At 52.5% G+C, this 21,758-nt stretch overlaps 1 protein-coding gene across 1 annotated transcript in view; it reads right to left on the reverse strand.

Annotated features, from left to right (window-relative positions):
- Window positions 1-5,594: 5,594 nt before the first annotated feature.
- SGSM3 (small G protein signaling modulator 3) overlaps window positions 5,595-21,758 on the reverse strand; it is a 43,853-nt gene continuing 27,689 nt past the window's right edge. The window contains exons 18-23 of the mRNA XM_032978499.2: window positions 20,610-20,680; window positions 19,058-19,106; window positions 18,321-18,406; window positions 17,398-17,520; window positions 16,898-16,958; window positions 5,595-15,322 (exon numbers count right to left, since the gene is read on the reverse strand). Of these exons, the coding sequence (XP_032834390.1) occupies window positions 15,239-15,322; window positions 16,898-16,958; window positions 17,398-17,520; window positions 18,321-18,406; window positions 19,058-19,106; window positions 20,610-20,680 (474 nt within the window). The 3' untranslated portion in view covers window positions 5,595-15,238. The remainder of the gene's footprint in view (window positions 15,323-16,897; window positions 16,959-17,397; window positions 17,521-18,320; window positions 18,407-19,057; window positions 19,107-20,609; window positions 20,681-21,758) is intronic.

The following is a 21,758-nucleotide window of genomic DNA, read 5'->3' on the forward strand; positions in this document are numbered from 1 at the left end:
CAGCGCTTACCTACCCAGTAAACATGCAAAGCTATGCCAACGTCGTCGGCCCAATGGTACCAAGCACGTGCCAAAGTTGCCCCGACTTTGGCATGTTTACTGGTTATGTACGTTATACATTTGCGTTCACTCAATGATAATGTACGGCCATTTGTCAATCCACTGCCTGCATGAAGGTCTTCCCTACGCCTGTTGATCGTGGCGGTTTAACCATACTTCGCCACACTGGTCAGTGCATGTTACTGAAGGAGTGGGGGGGGGGGGAGTTGGGTGGATGGACTAGGACCATTTCTGATATTTGCTACTGAAGTTATCCGTGGGTGGGAATTGATTTGTTGTTGTAACGTCCTTACCCGCCCCTACTTGACGCTTGTGAAAAAGAGCTTCACAGCCCATCGGTTTCCCCCAGCACAAGTAAATGTTCTGCTCTGATCGGAACTCGGGCGGCCAGGTTTAGAGCGCATGTGCGCTAACCGCGACGTCACCACTCTCACTGCCCCCCCCCCCATCTCTGACATTCACAGTATCAAATATAATACACGTGGTTTATAGCAGAGTATTACTCATTATCAAGGTCTTTGGGTTAGATCACGTTATTTATAAATGTGTCATAACCCTCCACCACCCGACACGGCCAAACAGTAAAAAATGTGTCACGTTTACAATGGACAAATAGTTCACTACTTTAGCCCACCGGTGTGTTGAAGAGTGAATCAACATCATTTAAAATTTGAGTACGACGTTTCGCTGGTAATTACATCCAGCATCATCGGGCAATTCGCCAGAATGGTAAAGCCCTCACTTGCTCCCGGTTTTAAATAGAGCAGCAGCAGGGTGACGTCATCATTTAACTCATTCAGGTGCAGTGATTTGAGGCGGAGGGGGGTATTGTAATTATATAATCGATTGGTAATCAGTCAATGGTTATGATTAGTAATGAGTTGTAGATTAGTAATTAGTTGTAATGTGTGTTATTGTGATTATATGCTATGTTAGTAATCTGTTAATTAGTATGTGTTTCCCCTATAAGGAATTGTAGTATTATTTAATAATACGCTTCCAAGCCGCACTAAGCCTGTAGCTGTCAGAGCGATTAAAGTTATTTCTATTTCTCTCAATTTCAATGGATTCTCTAATTAGTCTTTGCCAGTAATAATTAGTTTTACACAACACTTCAACGTTATCAAAATAAATTGAGTGTCCTTGTTGACAAGCATGTTCTGCCACTGCCAACAGTTGTGTTTGAGATAATTGAATATTTATTTGGTGTTATTTTAGTCTTAGGCTGATGTTACGTCCCGTCTGTCCAATATAGCATCTGCCACATAAACAGTTAATCCGATATACACCTTTTGTTGATAATTGAGGTAATTCGTCTTTAGTGCAAGATACTAGGTTTTGAATTTTGTGTACTGTACCAAATCTTACTGTAATGTTTTGCTTTTGCAAAACACGGGCTAATTTGTCAGTTACTCCTGAGAGATATGGATTTTTTTTTTTACAATCTGATCGCTTTCAGCATTGTTGGGTTGCGATCGTGATTTGGCATTCAGTGCTCTGTTCATTTGAGTATTATTGTAGCCATTCTGTCGTAATGCTTCTTTAACGTGTTTGATCTCTCTCACTAGACTTTCACCATCTGATACTGTTTTAGCCCGATGTAAAGCGTCTTGATAAGAGAGGATTTCTGAGCTGGATGATGATGCGAATCTGCATTCAGATAGGTATCAGTGTGCGTTTGCTTTCTGTAAACGCTGGTTTAACCAATATCCATAATAGATATTATTGGGTCTTTCGGCAAAGTCACGTAGATAGGTTCTAAGAAAAAAATAACAAAACTACGACGTTTTCAAGAATATGAATCCCTGCAGTCACGAAAGCTTTAAGTTAAGATCCATAATAGATGTTTTTTTTTTGGGTTAGATCGCGTAAATATTTATATTTTTTGTTGCCCGTATTTAAACGGCTATTCGCCGTATGGACCTGAAAACTACATTTCCCTGCACAAGAATACGGAGGTTAACCCGTATGGGTCGACGGGCATGCGTAGGGGTTCAAACCCCGCATAGTTTTTATGAACGATACATTTTGGATAACGGATAAGTTTAATGATGTCACGCGGACCCGCCAATCTCGACCAATCGGAGGGCTTCCTCAGTGGACTCGGCAGACCACGGCCAATCGGCGACCCGCCCTTTTATAAGCTCCTGACTGATGTCAATGTGTTGATGTTGCGTTGCTTATGGAAACAGCTCTCTTGAATACTTCGTGTGTTTTTTTTCATTTAAACAAGATCAATAACAACGGCCCCAAAAAATAAATGTGAAGAAAGACACGTGAGGAAAACAATTGGTAAAACGATGACATTAATTTTCTCCCACCCCGACTTCTCCATCAACCCCTTCAGCCAATCATCTTCTTAGCCTACGGTAAGAAATGCTATGCTCTTATTTATGCACATTTTAATTCCCTATTTATTCACCGCTTATCCACGTTCCTATTAATATTAATGCTTTAAGTGTTCCTATGACGTCTAGTTATTCCGCCAATAACCCCTCGGGTCTCACGCCGCCACTAAAGCGATGTCATGCCACCTGCTGTCAGATCTTGCACACTGCACCAACCTTGCCACAACAAGCAACTGGAGCTTGTAAAGCCTCGAAGCATTTCTCTGCAAATCCACGAGGCTGTGATGATGATTTTACATGAAATCGGCAGCATTTATGGACAGATTGCGGTAAAACTGGGTCGAGGTCAGGTTCAGGCTGGGACTTTTTTCTGTTGCTTTGCTTATGCAATATATTCTTGGTTCTTTCGGTAAAGTCACGTATAAGGGAAATAATAAAATGAAAATAAAAACAATTAAATTCTCACGACGTTTCGATTGCAACACAAGCAATCATCATCAGGTGTGAAAACCACAGCAAGATGATGATCGATGATGATTGCTTGTATTGCAATCGAAACGTGAGAATTTTATTGTTCTTTTATTATTATTTCCCTTCTACGTGGTGACTTTACCGAAATAACCAAGAATATGAATCCCTGCAGTCACGAAAGCTTTAAATCGAAATTGATGCAATATATTTTAATTTATTTATGTTAGTGATTTGCTCGCCTCTCCTACACTTCACACTCCTATCGTTGTTGTCATTGTTAACATTCTCACCCTGTGCCCCCCTGCTGGATATATGTGAAAAAGAGCCCTTCATCAGCTCATCGGATTTCTCCAGGATAAGTCAAGATTCTGATTCTGAACTCTGGGTTAAAGGGTGAAGTGGCCAGTCAGGCATTTGATGTCAAGATGTCGTGGCCAAAGCCGTGACGCTACCATCCATTCTACTCTCCGCAGCTACCGCACGGGAGACGTGAGACCTAAAATTAAACTTTGTTGTTAATTTACCAGGTGAATCTCCTAGAAGCGACATGGCCCCACACGCGATGATAGCTCAACGAAGTGGCCTATCATCACGCGGAAACGTATGGCAGCCAAATAACTATATAAACGCGTGATGTCGATTCTACATGTGGAGGTGAAAAACCGGAGGACCTGGGGAAAAATCCACGCTCTCGGAATGCACCACTGCCCTGCAAGTGGTTCTCCGTACACAACCTTGCCCTCAATCCTTCAAAGTCATTGGCCATCATGTTAGGCACCAGGGTAACGTCTCAACTCATCCGCGCTCCCAACACACATCCATCTCTGGTCACAGCATCAGGTTCACCGATCACTTCAGCTACCTCGGTGTCATACACGATTCAACTTCATCCTTCGACCGCCATAACCAATCGAATCATCAGTTCCTGTAACTTTCACCTGAAGGCTCTCAGACACCTACGTTCTCTCATCTCCACTGAAACTGCCAACGCAGTGCCATGTTGCATAGTTGGGTCTCGCCTCGACTACTGCAACTCCGTCCTAGTCCGGCCCTCCTCTGGCAACCTCAAAAAAACTTCAAAGACTTCAAAACAACCTGGTACGCGTCGTCATTGGCCACACCCAGCCTCGGCTCGACTCGCTTGCCTCTATCCGTGCCCTCCACTGGCTCCCCATTGCCAGCTGGGTAACATCCAAGATTGTCTGCCTCTGCCACCCAGTGCTGGATTAAGCTCGGTCGGGGCCTGTAGCATGTGTTGTTATAAAGGGGCCCTAAATTTTTTTTTTTAAGTTGCATAGTAAAGTAATTGCATTTTTTTAAAATTTGCTATACAGCCAGATAACACGACAAATCGCTAACCTTAAACACCCCGGTCGTTCGTAAAAGTTGAAGGCAGTATAGCACTATAGTAATAGAGCGAGTGCAGAATCACTGAACTGGAATTTATAGCTTGAAAGGGTTTAGCGCGGGGCACTTGAATGTACGGGGCCCGTAGCATTTTGCTACGATGATAATCCGGTTCAGCTGCCACCCCGCCTTTACATCTGGCTGCCCCCCTTACTCTCTCTTCACTCTTGACTCCTCTAGACACCAAGATCCAGGACGGTCACGGCGACGCGCCACTTCTCGATGGCTGCCCCCCGCCCCGCAGTCTGGAACGCCATCCCTCTGCACATTCGCAGCGTCGCCTCCAGCGTCTCCTTCAAGAGACACTTAGAAACTCACCTAGACAACCCGACTTTCGAGTGACTCCTTGAGCTTGGCTCCGCGCCTCTTGAGTTGCGGCCGTTCTGTCCGCAGATTTGCACGCGTTACTACGTGGTATGTTCGACCACACTTCACCACGCGGGTCAGCGAAGGTGGGAACACAACTCATTGACGGTTTTATACAAATCGATAAGAACTCGACCTGTTTTGACAATGTTAGTCTCCGGGAAAAAAAGATGGTGTCTCGAGCTTGCGATGACACCGTTGGCTCACCAATGGCCAACGCTTGCGCAGAGATTACGGTCACGTCGGCACCCAGAGTCTTCAGCATAATGTTCAACATTAAGACGACAGCGCTTGGACAACCAAGAGTAAATACAGGCTAATGCACTAACATTAATAGCTTCAAAAAGAGTCTCCCACGTGTTCGCCATCTTTGTCAACACGTGGCCTGGAATCATCTCCAGGTGGTCTCCAGAGCCCGGAGGCAGCAGCACGTTTCTCGTGGTGGTGGTGTTGTTGCAAATTCTCGGAAGTGTTAACATTTTTTTTAAGCATCCTGTATTAAAAAAAAAGTCTGGAACAGAACATGAAGTTCCCGCGCTGGCTGCAGCCGGAGTTGAACTTTGGAATTTCTCGACTGCGATCTTGCGGCGCGTGAACCAGCCCACGTCCAGGTCCGCTCAGCCGTCACAAGGAGGCCGCCGATTGTCTGTAATCAGAATTACCCTGCGCGATGCGTTGCCGTGAGCATTTAGGCGTCTGCCAAAACCTCTCTACAATCGCAGGGCACGGCACGCGCTCCACGCGCGTGCCGTGTAGCCGCTTGCAACGAATGGGCCTCCCAGGGTGACCTCTCGCCAATCACAAAAATTCGGTGCAATCCGGCGGCATTCCCTGAACAAGCCATACTCTGCTGGTGAGACCCAGCAGGGTGAAACCTAGCTCCAGTATTCGCTTGCTTAAATAAATGCTGCTGGGGTCCGGAAAAGCCAATCGGGGCCGGTGGAGTAAACACGCGTCTTTATTTACTGTATGCGGCACAGAACGGACTTCTGCTTGACATTAAACTTTGAAGTAAAAGTGGTCGTGTGCACATTCACAAAGATATGCGAGGCGTGTGTGTGTAGGTTTTGCAGTGATTCGCGCACACTTGAGATTAATAATCTTGTACGCCCCGGGTTCAATTTGTTTTTCCTCCCAGTGCAACAAAAAAACACATCATCATCAGCAGCAGCAAGTGATATTTCGAGTCGACCCCGTCCCCTAGGTAAGTACCTGGGTGCGCTGATGTGGTGCAACTCCTCGCCCAACCAAACCCACCTCTCACGTACCACGCCAACCTTAACAGGTGCTCGCTAACGACATCCGCCGCCCTAGGGAGAGCGTGCGGGCCCCCTCCACGTGGGAGCCGGAGAAGTCGCTCGACGCTGACAAAACGTGGCCTCGACTGAATGACCATGGGCATTGCTACGGGTCATTAAAACACTGCTGGCCGATTGACTTGACCCATCAGACGAACGAGGTTGGTTGTAACCACGGGAACCATTGTTCCCGTATAAAACCGTTCACTAGGTCCGTAAATAATGAACACCACAAATGTTGACAGCTGTAGCAAACCACCTTCGAAACGAATGACCATGTGTCGTGTTGTTATTATTGAGATGAGTTTGAAATCTTAACGCGCGGCCGCCGAATCAATTATATTAATGAGTGAAACTACTCCCCCCCCCCCCAGCTAAAGCGGATACCAAGTGCATCATCATCACCACCTCATCACCATCACATCATCAGTCGCCTAGGCCTCTTGAGAAAAAACAAACAAACCCTTTGGCTCTTTCGGTAAAGTCACATAGGTAGAAAAACAAATTGATCACGACGTTTCGATCGCAACACAAGCAATCGTCATCAGGTGGGACAACCACAGCAAAAAAAACACAGCTGTGGTTGTCCCACCTGATGACGATTGCTTGTGTTGCGATCGAAACGTCGTGATGTTATTCGTTTTCTACCCACGTGACTTTACCGAAAGAACCAAAGAGTATGGATTCCTGCAGTCACGAAAGCTTCAAATCAAAACAAACAACCTCACATCCACACCGATCTCTTACGCGGTCTAACAAAGAAAACAACTAAAGACGACACCTCGTCAAAGCGAAACGGAGGAGGAAACCGCGTGCCAACGTCTCCCCTCCCATCCCTTAAAGGGCAGTGGCTTTGTCGTTGCGGGCAAAGTCCAGTACCTGATAAGCGACGGGAATCGCCGATCCATGTGAGCGCCAGGGTAGCCAAATCATAGCCTTTATTATCAATAATATTTTTGTCGCGAAAGCCTACGTGTTAAACCAAATCATAGCCGTCAACCCCTGCACCGGTTTAACCCCGTATTGTTGTACGGGGAAAACTTGAGTTTTCAGGTCCATACGGCGTTCACCAGTTTCGATCCGGGCGCACAAACAATGGTTTTTGTTGTCTATGTCTTTGTGTTTCTCCCTTGTGATGGTGACTTTGTAGGGTGACCGTTGAAGGTTTATAAGGGGCACGGGGTGACCGGTCAGGTCTGAATTGGTCTGCAATAAGGGAGGGCACTGATGAGGGGTTGACAGCCATGAGCCAAACACAACAACAACAAACGAGCGAGCGGGCGCGAATACTAAATGATACATCGGAGATTTCCTCCACGCGTGCGCGTGCGTGCGTCCGACGTTTCAAGTACGGCACCTGTGCATTACCAGAGCCGTCGCTCGAAATGAACCGAAATCGACGCTCGGATTGAACGAAAATCTTGTTTACAAACACCACCACCACTACCACCCCTCTTTTCTCCTTCGCTACAAAGGTCCATTTACACACACATCATCCCTCCCCGCACCTCTCATTTGGTTGGTTACCTTACGGTGCGAAAGAAGTTCTCCCTTACGTACGTAACAGAACGTCGACACATCACTCCTCGAAGTCTGCAAAGTCTCTGGACCCGCTTGCAGTCCCGTCCCTTCCGCACGCGAAACCCCCTCGCAGCCACGACGAAGCGCCAATCGCGAACATCGTCGACTGCCGGGAGACGCGGAGGCCGTGCCTCGGGTAGACGGCGAATCGGGGCGATCGCCCAGGGCCCCGCAATTTGGGGGGGGGGGAAGGGGTGGAGTGGGGGGTCGCCCCGCGCTTTGACGTCATGGTTTGTAAGATATAACTCAGTGGGGTTTAAAATTGTAAAGTAAATAACAAAAAATACTTTTATTTTCAGTGATTTGCTTACCTTGTATATGTATACTACGCACTCTCATCGCGGTGTTTGTATTGTTTGTTGTTGTAACTTTATGACCAGCCCCCGGCTGGTCATCTGTGACAAAACAGCTTTATAGCTCATCGGATTCCTCCAGGATAGATCAAGATTATGATTTTTGCCCCCGCCCCCCTACAGTGTTACCACCACCACCGTCACCACCGTCACCGCTAAACCGTTACCATCAAGCGGCTCTAAACGCCACCGGTGTTCGCTATTTTCCTTGTTTTCATCACGGTGCTGTCCCGGCTATCGGACAGGGCCCCGCGTAAAGTAAGATGTACCGCTGCAAGCGCTCGAGGAACTCACCTTGTGTTCAACCCAGACCCGCCAGGGGAAGCGAGAGAGTGGCAAAATACAAACTCACAAAGTAGCACGGTACAAAGTTGCGACTCTGGGACGAAATAAAGCCGCTGCTCACTTTCTGGAGAATGCGGTAAAATAATAATAAAAGTGCGAGGGTGTCGTCATTATCATCATCATTGTTATAGGAACCACCAGTTGTTGTGACTCTTTGGTTCTTTCGGTAAAGTCACGTAGAAAGAAAATTAATTAAATAATAGAGTACGACGTTTCGATTGCAACACAAGGAACCGTCGTCAGATAGAACTGAATTTGAGAGAGAGACAAAACACAGACACGGAGACACACAGACACACAAGCAGAGAGAGACAACACAGAGACACAGAGAGAGACAACACAGAGACACACAGAGAGAAACAACACAGACACAGAGACCCAATGCCTCTGTGTCGAGGCCTTGAAAACAGAGATAAATAAGGGTAATTCCTGCAGTCACGAAAGCTTCAAATCAAGTTGTTATGACCTTGACATGAACGATTGGTAACATGGTGTTACAAAAATAAATATATTTTTTAGTCCCTGGGTAGTAAGTGTTATTTCCTAATGGCTCATGCCTCAAAAGTACAGCAAATGTCTATTATTCCCCACAAACTTTGCTTTTGTGACCAGGACAGTGATCTTTTGAAATGTATCTATTTTCAATGAGAAAACGTGGTGTGTGTGTGTCTTTCGTTCACATCAAGTCCTCGTCACAAAAGCAAAGTAAAAAAAAACACTTAGTACCCAGGAACACATATCGTGTAACATAGTGTTTCATTAATCGCTGCCCATGGTCATCACACTCCATCGTGATCCGTGTGCAGCGCGTCTTCCTTCCAACATTCGGAAGCCACCGAAGGCGATGCACTTTGAAATATTCCAGATTGAAAACTCATTTCCTTTAGGACCTCGTTTTGGCGAGTCACTTGTTGTACCCAAACCTCCGATTAGCGCGGCTGGCGACGCGCGGTGGTGCCAACGACCGATCAGAATTGACACTCGCACTCACACACACTCCTTCTCACTCACTCGCACACACACACACACACTCCTTCTCACTCACACACACACACTCCTCACACACACTCCTCACACACACTCGCACACACACACTCGCACACACACACTCCGCACACACTCCTCCACACACACTCCTTCTCACTCGCACACACACAAACACTCCTTCACACTCCTCCACACACACACAAACTCCTCACTCACACTCCTCCTCACTCGCACTCACACACTCCTCACACACACACTCCTTCACACACCTCACACACTCCTTCTCACTCGCACACACACACACTCCTTCTCACTCACACACACACACTCCTCACACACACTCGCACACTCACACTCGCACACACACACTCCTTCTCACTCACACACAAACACTCCTTCACACTCACACTCCTCCACACACACACAAACTCCTCACTCACACACACTCCTTCTCACTCACACACACACACTCCTTCACACACCTCACACACACACACTCCTTCACACACCTCACACACACACACTCCTTCACACACCTCACACACACTCCTCCTCACTCACACAAAGATCCCCCGTATAGCCTTAACAAACTGTAGGGGCAAGTGCTGTTAGCCAGCACCTATGAAGGCTGGTAACGGTACACGAGGGGGTGGGTGGCCAGCAACACGCCCGACCGCCTTTGTCTCCCTAGTGGTGATATTTACACACCGCACCAGGTACTCATTTGAGGCTGAGTCGACCTAGGTGAGGCCCGGGACCGGTTCAGATAATCGTCACTGGTTGTTGGCCGTGAGCGGGAATCGAACCCGGGTCGCCAGGTTCATAGCGCAGCGCGCTAACCGCTACACTACCGCTCCCCACTCACACACACACTCCTCCTCACACACACACACTCCTTCTTACTCGCACACACACTCCTCACACTCCTCCACACTCGCTCACACACTCCTTCTCACTCACACCCACACACTCCTTCTCACTCGCAATCACTCGCACACACACTCCTTCTCACTCGCACTCACACACCTCCACACTCGCACTCACACACACACTCCTTCTCACACACACACACACACACTCCTCACACACACACACTCCTTCTCACTCGCACTCACACACACTCATTCACACACTCCTTCTCATACACACTCCTCCACACTCGCACTCACATACACTCCTTCTCACTCGCACACACACACTCCTCCACACTCGCACACACACACTCCTCCTCACTCGCACACACTCTTTCTCACTCGCACACACTCTTTCTCACTCACACACACTCCTCCACACTCGCACACACACACTCCTTCTCACTCGCACACACTCCTCCACACTCGCACACACACTCACACACTCCTTCTCACTCGCACTCCTCCACACTCGCACACCCACACTCCTCACACACTCGCACTCACTCACACACACTCCTCCTCACTCGTACTCACACACACACACTCCTCCTCACTCGTACTCACACACACACACTCCTCACTCGCACTCACACACACACACTCCTCACTCGTACTCACACACACACACTCCTCCTCACTCGCACTCACACACACACTCCTCCTCACTCGCACTCACACACACACACTCCTCCACACTCGCACTCACACACTCCTTCTCACTCGCACACTCCTTCTCACTCACACACACACACTCCTCACTCGCACTCACACTCCTCCACACTCGCACACACACACTCCTCACACACTCGCACTCACACGCGCACCTTCTCACTCACACACACACACTCCTTCTCACTCGCACTCCTTATCACTCACACACTCCTCCACACTCGCACTCACTCACACACACTCCTTCTCACTCGCACTCCTCCACACTCGCATACACATGCGCTCCTCACACACACACTCCTTCACTCGCACCCACACACACACTCCACACTCACACACTCCTCACTCGCACTCGCACTCCTCCACACTCGCACACACACGCGCTCCTCACACACACACTCCTTCACTCGCACCCACACACACACTCCACACTCGCACTCACTCGCACACTCCTCCACACTCGCACTCACTCACACACACTCCTTCTCACTCGCACAGCATCGCCACACAACGAAAACGGACGTCGACCCAACATTTGCATTTGCAACAGCATTGCCGCGGAAAGTCAACTCCGCTTTTTAACTTAATCACCGGACCCATTGCACAAGCACCACCGTCACCACCGTCACCACCACCCACCACGGACCCAACTTACGACTGTAAACCACCAAAGCCTGCCACGTGCCGCAACCGGATTTCACGTCCGCTGTTTGCGCGTCGTTTTCCCTGCTTCCATACAAAAACAACAATCACCGTCGAACTCCGGGTGACCCTGGCAGTGGCGACTCGTCGCTGGCCATCGAAACGACGAGGACGGTCACCCGCGTCGCCCTCCCGACACTGGGAAGCCGCTACGCACGTCCAAATCCATCATCTCGAGTGAAAACGAATTCCTACCCGAACTGATTTTTTGCGTTAAGTTTGTCATTCCTCCGCACCTCCGATTAGAGGGGGTTGGCTACGCACAGCGCGAAAAGAAGTTCAACAGTGCAGTACATAATCAGCCGCGGTCAATCCACTGCTGGATGGAGGCCAGCATCTGCGCATCGAGTGCCTTCGCGTGGAGCGAGAGAGCGAGAGAGAGCGAGCGAGCCAGCTGACATCGATTTACTTTCCTCGAGCGAGCGAGAGCCTCGGTCGCGCCGCCAATATCACCACCACAGAAGATCGGAGACCCAGCGAGTTCACGTGCGCGAAGACGTGGGGGGGGGGGGGGTGGAGCAGGCGAGAGAGCTCCTTGCAAAGACGTCAACGAGTGCCGCCGAGAAACCAGCACTGGCTTCCACGCCCTCGACGGCGGTGCAAGGCATCGCTCTCAGCCCGGCACTTTCTCTCTCCCCACCTACCCCACCGCCTCCGAACTCGCTTCCTGCACCTTCCCCCGCTTCGCCGTCACACTCAGGGGGTGGGCGACCTGCCGCCCATGTGGCTCTTCAAGGACTGCAGTGCGGCTCTTGAAATAAAATAAAATAAAAATTGGCTCTTCTTGTTATTTCGGTTGCCAAACCCTGACCATGGACGTCCAGTTCACCATGGAAGTCCCCAATTAACGATGAGAGTCCAGTTTACCACGAGACTCAAGTTCACCATGGAAGTCCCCAGTTTACCATGGGCAGGGGCGGGCAACCTGCGGCATGTGGCTCATTAAGGAGCCGCGCTTCGTGATGTTATTTATTAAGGACCACGTGCATTGCCGCCCTTGAAATATTTTGTTTACCGAATAAAAACAAATGTCTCCTCTTGTTTGTAGTGCTCGCCGACCCCCTGGTGTAACCCAACTAATTATCCCACCCCCCTCTCCTTCCTCATCTAACCCCAACTAATGCACCGGAAGGTGAATCCATCTCTCAGCTACTCCGCTCCTTGTGCCCCTTCGCTCGGTTCGGCACTGCTACCGCTTCTGCTTTGCATCATAACTTATTCGGCCCCCGGGGAGGAGGTGGGGCATTGCTTTGCAACCGTCACCAAAAAAAACCGAATCCCTTTGCCAACGCCACATGAAGCCGCAGCCAAGCGAACGCACGCAACGCAAATCCGAAAACCAAAAAAAACACATACAAAATTCTTGAAACTAAAGTGTCAACGTAAGCGCTACGATATATTTTATACATTACATCCAGTTTCTCTCCGTCACCCTACTTTAAAAACTCCACAACATTTCCCCATTCAGAAAAAAACTCACTGCCCTCCACCCCACTGCCTCGCCAGGCGGAGGAAGGGGTGGGGGGGGGAGATCAGAATCCATTCCAGCTCTTTGGGATCTCCGGTCTCTCCGGCAGCTCCGTGTGCCATTGCCAAGCCGAGTCGAGCACCAGGACTTGACCGGCACACGAGCAGCACCGTGTTAGGTTCAGAACCTGACCAGGGAGGTTTTCCACCGTGGAATGCCAACATCGATTATCCGTGGCTGAAGTGGCCCAAGTGCTCTCCGGGGGAAAAAAAAAAAACAGGATCGGACTGCGCGGGAACACGGAATTCACACTAAAATCCTCGCGCCCACTGAACTTACGTTCTCACTGAATATTTTCGTTTATGTGGTGGGCAGAACTGGGAGTAAGTAGCACGTGAGCAGCAACAGCCGCAGCCGCAGGCAGAGAGGGACGCTGGGATGCGGTGCGGGGTGTGCCGTGCGAGGAAGTATTTTCCGGGTCGCCGATTCGTAGAAGACGCGGGGGGGGCCCCCCCGAGGGTTAATCTCGGGATGGAGCCGTCCGGGCGACGCAGCGTCCGTCCCCCGCCGAGGTTTTAACGCGCGTCGCCGTCAAACGCCCGCTCCTCCTTTCGTAATACTGAATCGCGGGCGTTAGTACGTGCATCGCCGTAACGCACTGCGCGTTACTCCGGCTCGCGCACGTGCGTGCGTGCGGCATTAGCGAAGCATCGCAATGTTCATTCTGGAACAGAGGTTTGCGTCGCTAAGGTCACTGGCCAAGTCTCCACCATCATCTTTGAGTCGTCATATTTACCATCATCATCATCATCATCATGTCCTTCACCAGCCTTGTTCCCATCGTCAATACAAGTAATCGTTTTCACGATCATCACCGTGATCTTCATGATCATCATCATTGGCGTCGTCGTAATCACCACCGCCGCCGCCACCACCACCACCACCACCACGATCTTCTGTGGGATGATGCCCCATGTAGAATAGGGAGGTCATTAGCCGGTTGCTGTTACCCCTGCCGCTGTGGCTGCTATTGTTGTGTTGCTGAAATTAAGGTGCTGCCGGTCACCGCCATAGTATTGTGGAATTTCCACCAGGGGGCTCGGGACAGGGGACAAGTGCGCGCGAGCGAGAGAGGCGGTGGAATACTTTTGTGAACATCGTCCGTGCGCAGGGTTTGCGATGATTATGATGCGGCGGCGCCGAATAATCCGCAGACTCCTCGCAGAGTTTCGTTTCCTCTCGGGCGTGCCCCCTGGTCCCCCAGGCCATGCCGTGCAGGGAGGAGGCAGCTCGGGGGGGGGGGGCGGGGGGGGCGGGGGAGGGGGTGGGTTTTAAGGGGGGGGGGCAGCGCTTGCAGGCAGCAGTACACAAAGTAGGCCGTAGGTCGCCGGCCGACTCGTGAAGCGAGGCGTTTTTTTTGGCTTGTTTCCGTTTTTACCAGGTCGCTCTTTTTCAGAAGCGACCCGGCCATCACAAACGATCGCTCAACGGAGCGGCTCGTCGCGTGCAAAGGCATCGCAGCCAAATACTGTGAACACGCGACGCCGATCCTCAATGTGGAGGGAAAAACCGGAGGACCCCGCAGAAAGAAGCCCACGCTACCGCGGGGAGAGGGAGGCGCCGCAAAGTCAAAATGTACAGCAGCAGGGGTCAGGGTCGGGGATCGAAACCCGCGACCTCCTGTGGCAAGGCAGTCAAACAGCTCGCCATCAGGAAGCTCCGGCGACAGGCGCGTCGGATTTACGCAAACGCCGTTCTGCCTCGCTCCCCCCCCTACAAGCGCGCCCGCCCCGTCAACTCAATACTGTAAAGCAATTGGCCGATCATCCCGATGTGGCCGGAAACACCCCCCCCACCCCCACCCCCACCTGAAAACGAGTCCCGAGACTCAGCAGGGCTCTCCTGTACGAATAAAGAAAGGACTAATGGGGTTTTTTTTTCATTTATAAATTATTATTAAGGCTGTACACAATCAAGGATCGGCCGCGTTTTAGGGGTCAAGGTGGCGCGAGGGTTAATCTTGAGAGTGAGGGGGTGGCGGCAGCTGCTAAGGATGATGGGAAATTGAGACTGTTGGGCGGCGAGGAGAGGGGCAGCACAAGCCGGGGGAGGCACACACAGAAAGTTGCAGACCGAGCTGTGGGTCGGGTTAACTTGCTTTGTGGGGCTGTGGGGCGAGGGGAGGGGGTGGCGGCAGTTGAGAGGTTAAAGGTGAAGGGTCGAGACGACGTGAGAGTGCCGCGCGCCCCCCCCTCCCCCCCCCCAACTTCTAGCCGTCGATGTCCCAGCTGAAGAGGTGGTGCTTAACGAGCATGTCCTGGATGCCCTCCTTGAGCGGACGAGTGTCCCTGTCCTGGAACGGACAGACGGACGGACGGAGAGTGAACGTACGAACAGCACGAGCCGCGCGACGTGGGCGAGAGGGCGCGAGACGCGTGTCGCCGATTTTTGTTTTTTTTAGGTGAAGGCCATGGTCATGATCTGAAGATTTTTGTTGTCGTTGTCGAGTAAGACCTCCACCACCCGACGCGGCCAGACTAATCAAACCGTCGCGTGGTGCGCGCGCGTTGAACTGCTTTTTGTGTTTAGTTGGTTGTCCTTCCCTTACACCTCCGATTAGCACGGTTGGCTGTGTATGGCATGAAAGAAGCTCAACATACACACATACAAATACAATAACAACGCGCTGATTGTTACCGTTTCAGTGCCGATTCTTACCGATTCCCACAAACTAATTTAACTCAATTATATAACGCGACGTTGCAATCGATAGCCACGCCAAATATCTTCCTTCCGCAGGCAATGAAACCAGGAAGCTGGAATTCAACATCAATCAATTTCATGAAGCGCTACTGGCTGTGACTTGAGCTATTAGCATACACTATGAATTATGAGACACTCATTTCTCCCCCGGTATTAAAGCAAAAGTTGGAGGCGCGTCTTGCGATGCGCGTGTATGTCTGTGTGTGTGTCTGTGTGTGTATGTTAGGGAGCGGTAGTGTTGTGGTTAGGAAGCTGGTCACATGCACACTCGGGTCGAGTTCGATTCCCGCTCACGGCCAACCCCAGTGACGGTTATGTGAACCGGTCCTGGGCCTCCCCTAGGTCGACTCAGCCTCACATTAGTACCTGGTGCAATGTGTAAACATCGCCACTAGGGAGACAAAGGCGGCCGGGAGTGGTGTTGGGCACCCACACCCTCGTGTGCTGTGCTGTCCCTCGCTAACAGCACTTTCCCCAACAGTCTGTTAAGGCTATATAGGGGATCTTTGTCTTTTGAATATCCGTGTTCATGTGACCAGGTTTGTATAACTTTATTGCACCAGGTGCACGTTTGAGGTGCACACACGCATGCATGCTGGGTAATGTACAGAGACAAAGCTGCCTTAACAGACTGTTGGGGCAAGCGCTTTTAGCGAGCACTTGTGACAGCTCGCACGGTACACAAGGGGGGTGGGGGGTGGGCCAGCACCACGCCCGACCGCCTTTGTCTCCCCAGTGGCGATGTTTACCCACCGCAAATGGTATTAATTTGAGGCCGAGTCGACCTAGGGGAGGCCCATGACCGGTTCAGATAATCTCCACCGGTGTTGGCCGCGCATAGGAATCAAACTCGGGTCGCCGGGTTCACAGCGCCGCACGCCAGCCGCTGAGCCACCGCTCCCCACGTGCGCACAACAACAACAACAACCACTGCCGTTCGGCACTAAGTGGCGGTGACGTCACCACAGCGCTCGTGCCAGGCTATGTGCACTTTAAGGCCACGTGCACTTTAAGGCCACGTGAAGTGTCGAATGCCCGCTGGAATGAGGTCACGGAACGGACCCAGCAGGTGCCATGGGTTGCCTGACTGAGATGGCTGGCCGATGCACCACTTCGTACGCACACACACACACGCTCACACACACACACACGCGTTCACACGTACCTCCTTCTTGAGAGCAAGCTCCCAGTCGGGCGAGAGATTAAACGCAAATTTGGAGAGAACCCTGGGGGCGGCGGGGGTGGTGGCAATGGGTCAGCACACATGGAGAAAGACAGCGAGTCACACAAAGACAAAGATCCCCCGTATAGCCTCAACAAACTGCAGGGGTAAGTGCGGTTAGCAAGCACCTATGAAAGGCGGCACGGCACACGAGGGAGTGGGTGGTCAACACCACACCCGGCCGTCTTTGTCTCCCCAATGGCGATGTTTACACACCACACGAGGTACTCCTTTGAGGCTGAGTCGACCTCGGGGAGGCCCAGGAACCGGTTCAGATAATCGTCACCGGTGTTGGTGGCCGTGAGCGGGGATCGAACTCGTCTCGTCGGGTTTTGCGAGCTGGTGCACTAACCGCACGCACAAAGACGCACGCACACACGCACACACGCACGCACGCACGCACGCACACACGCACACACACACGCACACACGCACACACGTACCGAAGTTCGCACTTGATCTGTACCCAGCCGGGGCTGCGCAGGAACGACCACGTCTGGTACCACTTCTCCACGGTGAGAACGCTCGAGCACAGCACCTCCAGCCACAGGTGGAGCACCTGCTCGCTGCACGGACACAGGGGTCAGGGGCACGCGGGGTCAGGGCCAAGCGGGGTCAGGGGCTCGCTGCACGGACACAGGGGTCAGGGGCACGCGGGGTCAGGGCCAAGCGGGGTCAGGGGCTCGCTGCACGGACACAGGGGTCAGGGGCACGCGGGGTCAGGGGCTCGCTGCACGGACACAGGGGTCAGGGCCAAGCGGGGTCAGGGGCTCGCTGCACGGACACTAGGGGTCAGGGGCTCGCGGGGTCAGGGGCAAGCGGGGTCAGGGGCACGCGGGGTCAGGGGCACGCGGGGTCAGGGGCAAGCGGGGTCAGGGGCAAGCGGGGTCAGGGGCAAGCGGGGTCAGGGGCAAGCGGGGTCAGGGGCTCGTGGGGTCCAGAAAACGCGGGGTTTGGGGCATGCGGGTTCATGGGGTCAGGGGTACCGAGGGTCAGGGGCACACGAGGTCAACACCCTCATCGTCAGCATTATAAGCAAAAGCATCATCTCGAACATCATGACGCAAGAGCAACAGCGCTATGGCGCTAACAGTGACACACGCATGCATCTGTATTTCACGGGACGTTGTGGAGGGAGGTGTTTCGCTTAGGTAACGAGTTAATCCCACACTGAACAATGACCATACCCTTCCGTGTCCAATCTGTCGTCAATACAAAAATAATATACTCCGCATTGCCACAGATTCTCCCGGTGAATTAAATTTCCCCGTCGTCACTGACATCATAATTACCATCACATATCGTCGTCGTCATCGTCGTCATCGTCGTCATCGTCGTCTTCGTTATCTCCGTTTCCATCACTCACTTGAGGCCGATGCAAATGAGCGAGCGGACCTTGACGTCCATCTGTGCATGCGCCGTGTCATGTGACTGATTCACAGACTGCACCGCCTGTACACACGTACACGGTGCTGTTAGCGAGCACCTGTTAAGGTTGAAAGCCGTAACAGAGTGTTGGGGCAAGTGCTGTGAACGAGCACCTATGAAGGCTGGCACGGCGCACGAGCGGGTGGGGTGGCCAGCACCATGCCCGGCTGCCTTTGTCTCTCCAGTGGCGTCCAGTGGCGATGTTTACACACCGCACCAGGTACTCACAACAACAACAACCGCCAATAGCCACTAAGTGGCGGTGACATCACCACGACGCTTGCGCCAAGCCATGTGCACGTTGAGACCACGTGAAGTGTCGAACGCCCGCTGACAGGAGGTCACGGGGCAGACCCAGGTGCCGTGGGTCGACTGACTGAGATGACTGGCAAAAACCACCCCAGACCTCCTCGTGGTGCCGGACGGCAACGCTGTGGTGGGTAGTGCCGTGGGGGGAGGGGGCCAATTCAGATTGGCCATTCCCCTCATGGCGTTTGTAACCACCACAGAGGCCAAATGGGGGCTCTGGATGGGTGCGAGGGGCTGGTAACCCCTCCACCTTCAATTAAGTACCACAAAACCAGGTTCTCACGCACACTCACACACTCACGCTTTCTCTGTGTGGCTCGTGGAGCCAACGTAAGACAAAGATTACATGGCAATGCAAGGACTCACCCGGTACAGGAGCTCCTCCGGGGTGAGAACTTTACCATCTTCATCCAGCCTGTACCACGCCACGCCAGCACCGGTCAGGACAACCACTGCTCACGTTGGCCATAGCCAGGCATCAATTACAGGTCGTTGGGTTCGTAACGCAGCGAGCTAACCACTACACCACCGCTCCACAGACACAGCAACAGCCGCCATTTGCCACTAAGTGGCGGTGACGTCACCACAACACTTGCACCAGGCTATGTGCACGTTGAGGCCACGTGAAGTGTTGAACACCCACTGGCAGGAGGTCACGGGACAGACCCAGGTGCCATGGGTTGATTGACTGAGATGCACGCACACGCACGCACACACACGCACAAAGATCCCCCCCATATAGCCTCAACAAACTGTAGGGGCAAGTGCGGTTAGCGAGCACCTATGAAAGGCGGCACACGTCACTAAAGGGGGTGGGTGGCCAGCACCACGCCCGGCCGCCTTTGTCTCCCCAGTGGCGATGTTTACACACCGCACCAGGTACTCATTTGAGACCGAGTCGACCTCCGGAAGGCCCAGGACCGGTTCAGGTAATCGTCACCGGTGTTGGCCGTGAGCGGGAATTGAACTCGGGTCGCTGGGTTCGTAGTGCAGCGTAGCGCTAACCGCTACACCACCAGACGGAGATCCCCCATATAGCCTTTAACAGACTGTTAGGGCAAGACGGGTCGAAGCAGGATTCACTGTCATTTAATGCTGAGGGTCACACAGGGTGTCACGGGGGTCACGCAGGGTGTCACGGGGGTCACACCGGGTGTCACACCAGGGGTCACGCAAGGTGTCACACCGGGGGTCACGGAAGGTGTCCCACTGGGGGTCACACTGGCGGTCACGCAGGGGGTCACGCCGGGGGTCACACCGGGGGTCATGCAGGGTGTCACACCGGGGGTCACACCGGGGGTCACGCCGGGGGTCACACCGGGGGTCACACCGGGGGTCACACCGGGGGTCACACTGGGGGTCACGCAAGGGGTCACGCAAGGGGTCACACTGGGGGTCACACTGGGGGTCACACTGGGTGTCACACTGGGGGTCACACTGGGTGTCACACTGGGGGTCACGCAGGGTGTCACACTGGGGGTCATGCAGGGTGTCACACTGGGGGTCACGGGGGTCACGCAGGGTGTCACACTGGGGGTCACACCGGGGGTCACACTGGGGGTCACACTGGGGGTCACGCAGGGTGTCACACTGGGGGTCACGCAGGGTGTCACACTGGGGGTCACAGGGGTCACGCAGGGTGTCACACTGGGGGTCACACCGGGGGTCACACCGGGGGTCACGCAGGGTGTCACACTGGGGGTCATGCAGGGTGTCACACTGGGGGTCACGCAGGGTGTCACACTGGGGGTCACGGGGGTCACGCAGGGTGTCACACTGGGGGTCACACCGGGGATCACACCGGGGGTCACACTGGGGGTCACACTGTGGGTCACACTGGGGGGTGTCACACTTCCTGTGGGTCACACTGGGGGTGTCACACTGCCCGTGGCTCACGGGGAGGAGCGGCTGCGCCCACCTGTACGTGCGGCACAGCACGAGTCGCGAGTAGACCGACTCAAAGTCCTTCTCCACCTCCTTGCTCGCCGCCTGCCGGGATGGGAGGTGGACCCCCCGGAGCGGGGTGAGAGAACACAGCGGCCTTGTATGTACACACGTGTAGAGCCTTGTATGTACACACGTGTAGAGCCTTGTATGTACACACGTGTAGAGCCTTGTATGTATACACGTGTAGAACCTTGTATGTACACACGTGTAGAGCCTTGTATGTACACACGTGTAGAGCCTTGTATGTATACACGTGTAGAGCCTTGTATGTACACACGTGTAGAGCCTTGTATGTACACACGTGTAGAGCCTTGTATGTACACACGTGTAGAGCCTTGTATGTACACACGTGTAGAGCCTTGTATGTACACACATGTAGAGCCTTGTATGTACACACATGTAGAGCCTTGTATGTACACACGTGTAGAGCCTTGTATGTACACACGTGTAGAGCCTTGTATGTACACACGTGTAGAGCCTTGTATGTACACACATGTAGAGCCTTGTATGTACACACATGTAGAGCCTTGTATGTACACACATGTAGAACCTTGTATGTACACACGTGTAGAGCCTTGTATGTACACACGTGTAGAGCCTTGTATGTACACACGTGTAGAGCCTTGTATGTACACACGTGTAGAGCCTTGTATGTACACACGTGTAGAGCCTTGTATGTACACACATGTAGAGCCTTGTATGTACACACATGTAGAGCCTTGTATGTACACACGTGTAGAGCCTTGTATGTACACACGTGTAGAGCCGACACCTACGGGAAGCTAGGGTATAAATACTCGCGCGATCTTAGGCTACAGTGTGAGGATGACGTCACGAGGAAGGAAAGAGAGAGAGAGGTGACGTCATAGGAAGAGGCGGGGCGATCGGGTGAGGCTTGTTGGCAAGTGCCAGGCTAGGTGTACTTTGAGGCGAGTGGGCAGTTGAGATGGAGTCGCCCTGAAGCAATAACAGAGGGGTTGAGAAAGGGCCCTGCATGTGTACGCACGCGGTTAGCGCTGCGCTGCGCTACGAACCCGGCGACCCGACTTCAATTCCCGCTCACGGCCTACACCAGTGACGAGTATCTGAACTGGTCGTGGGCCTCCCCCAGGTCGACTTA

The sequence above is a fragment of the Petromyzon marinus genome, chromosome 3 (genome assembly GCF_048934315.1).
Source record: "Petromyzon marinus isolate PM22_M1 ecotype Great Lakes invasive population chromosome 3, UKy_Petmar_22M1.pri1.0, whole genome shotgun sequence".
Classification (NCBI taxonomy): Eukaryota; Metazoa; Chordata; class Hyperoartia; order Petromyzontiformes; family Petromyzontidae; genus Petromyzon; species Petromyzon marinus.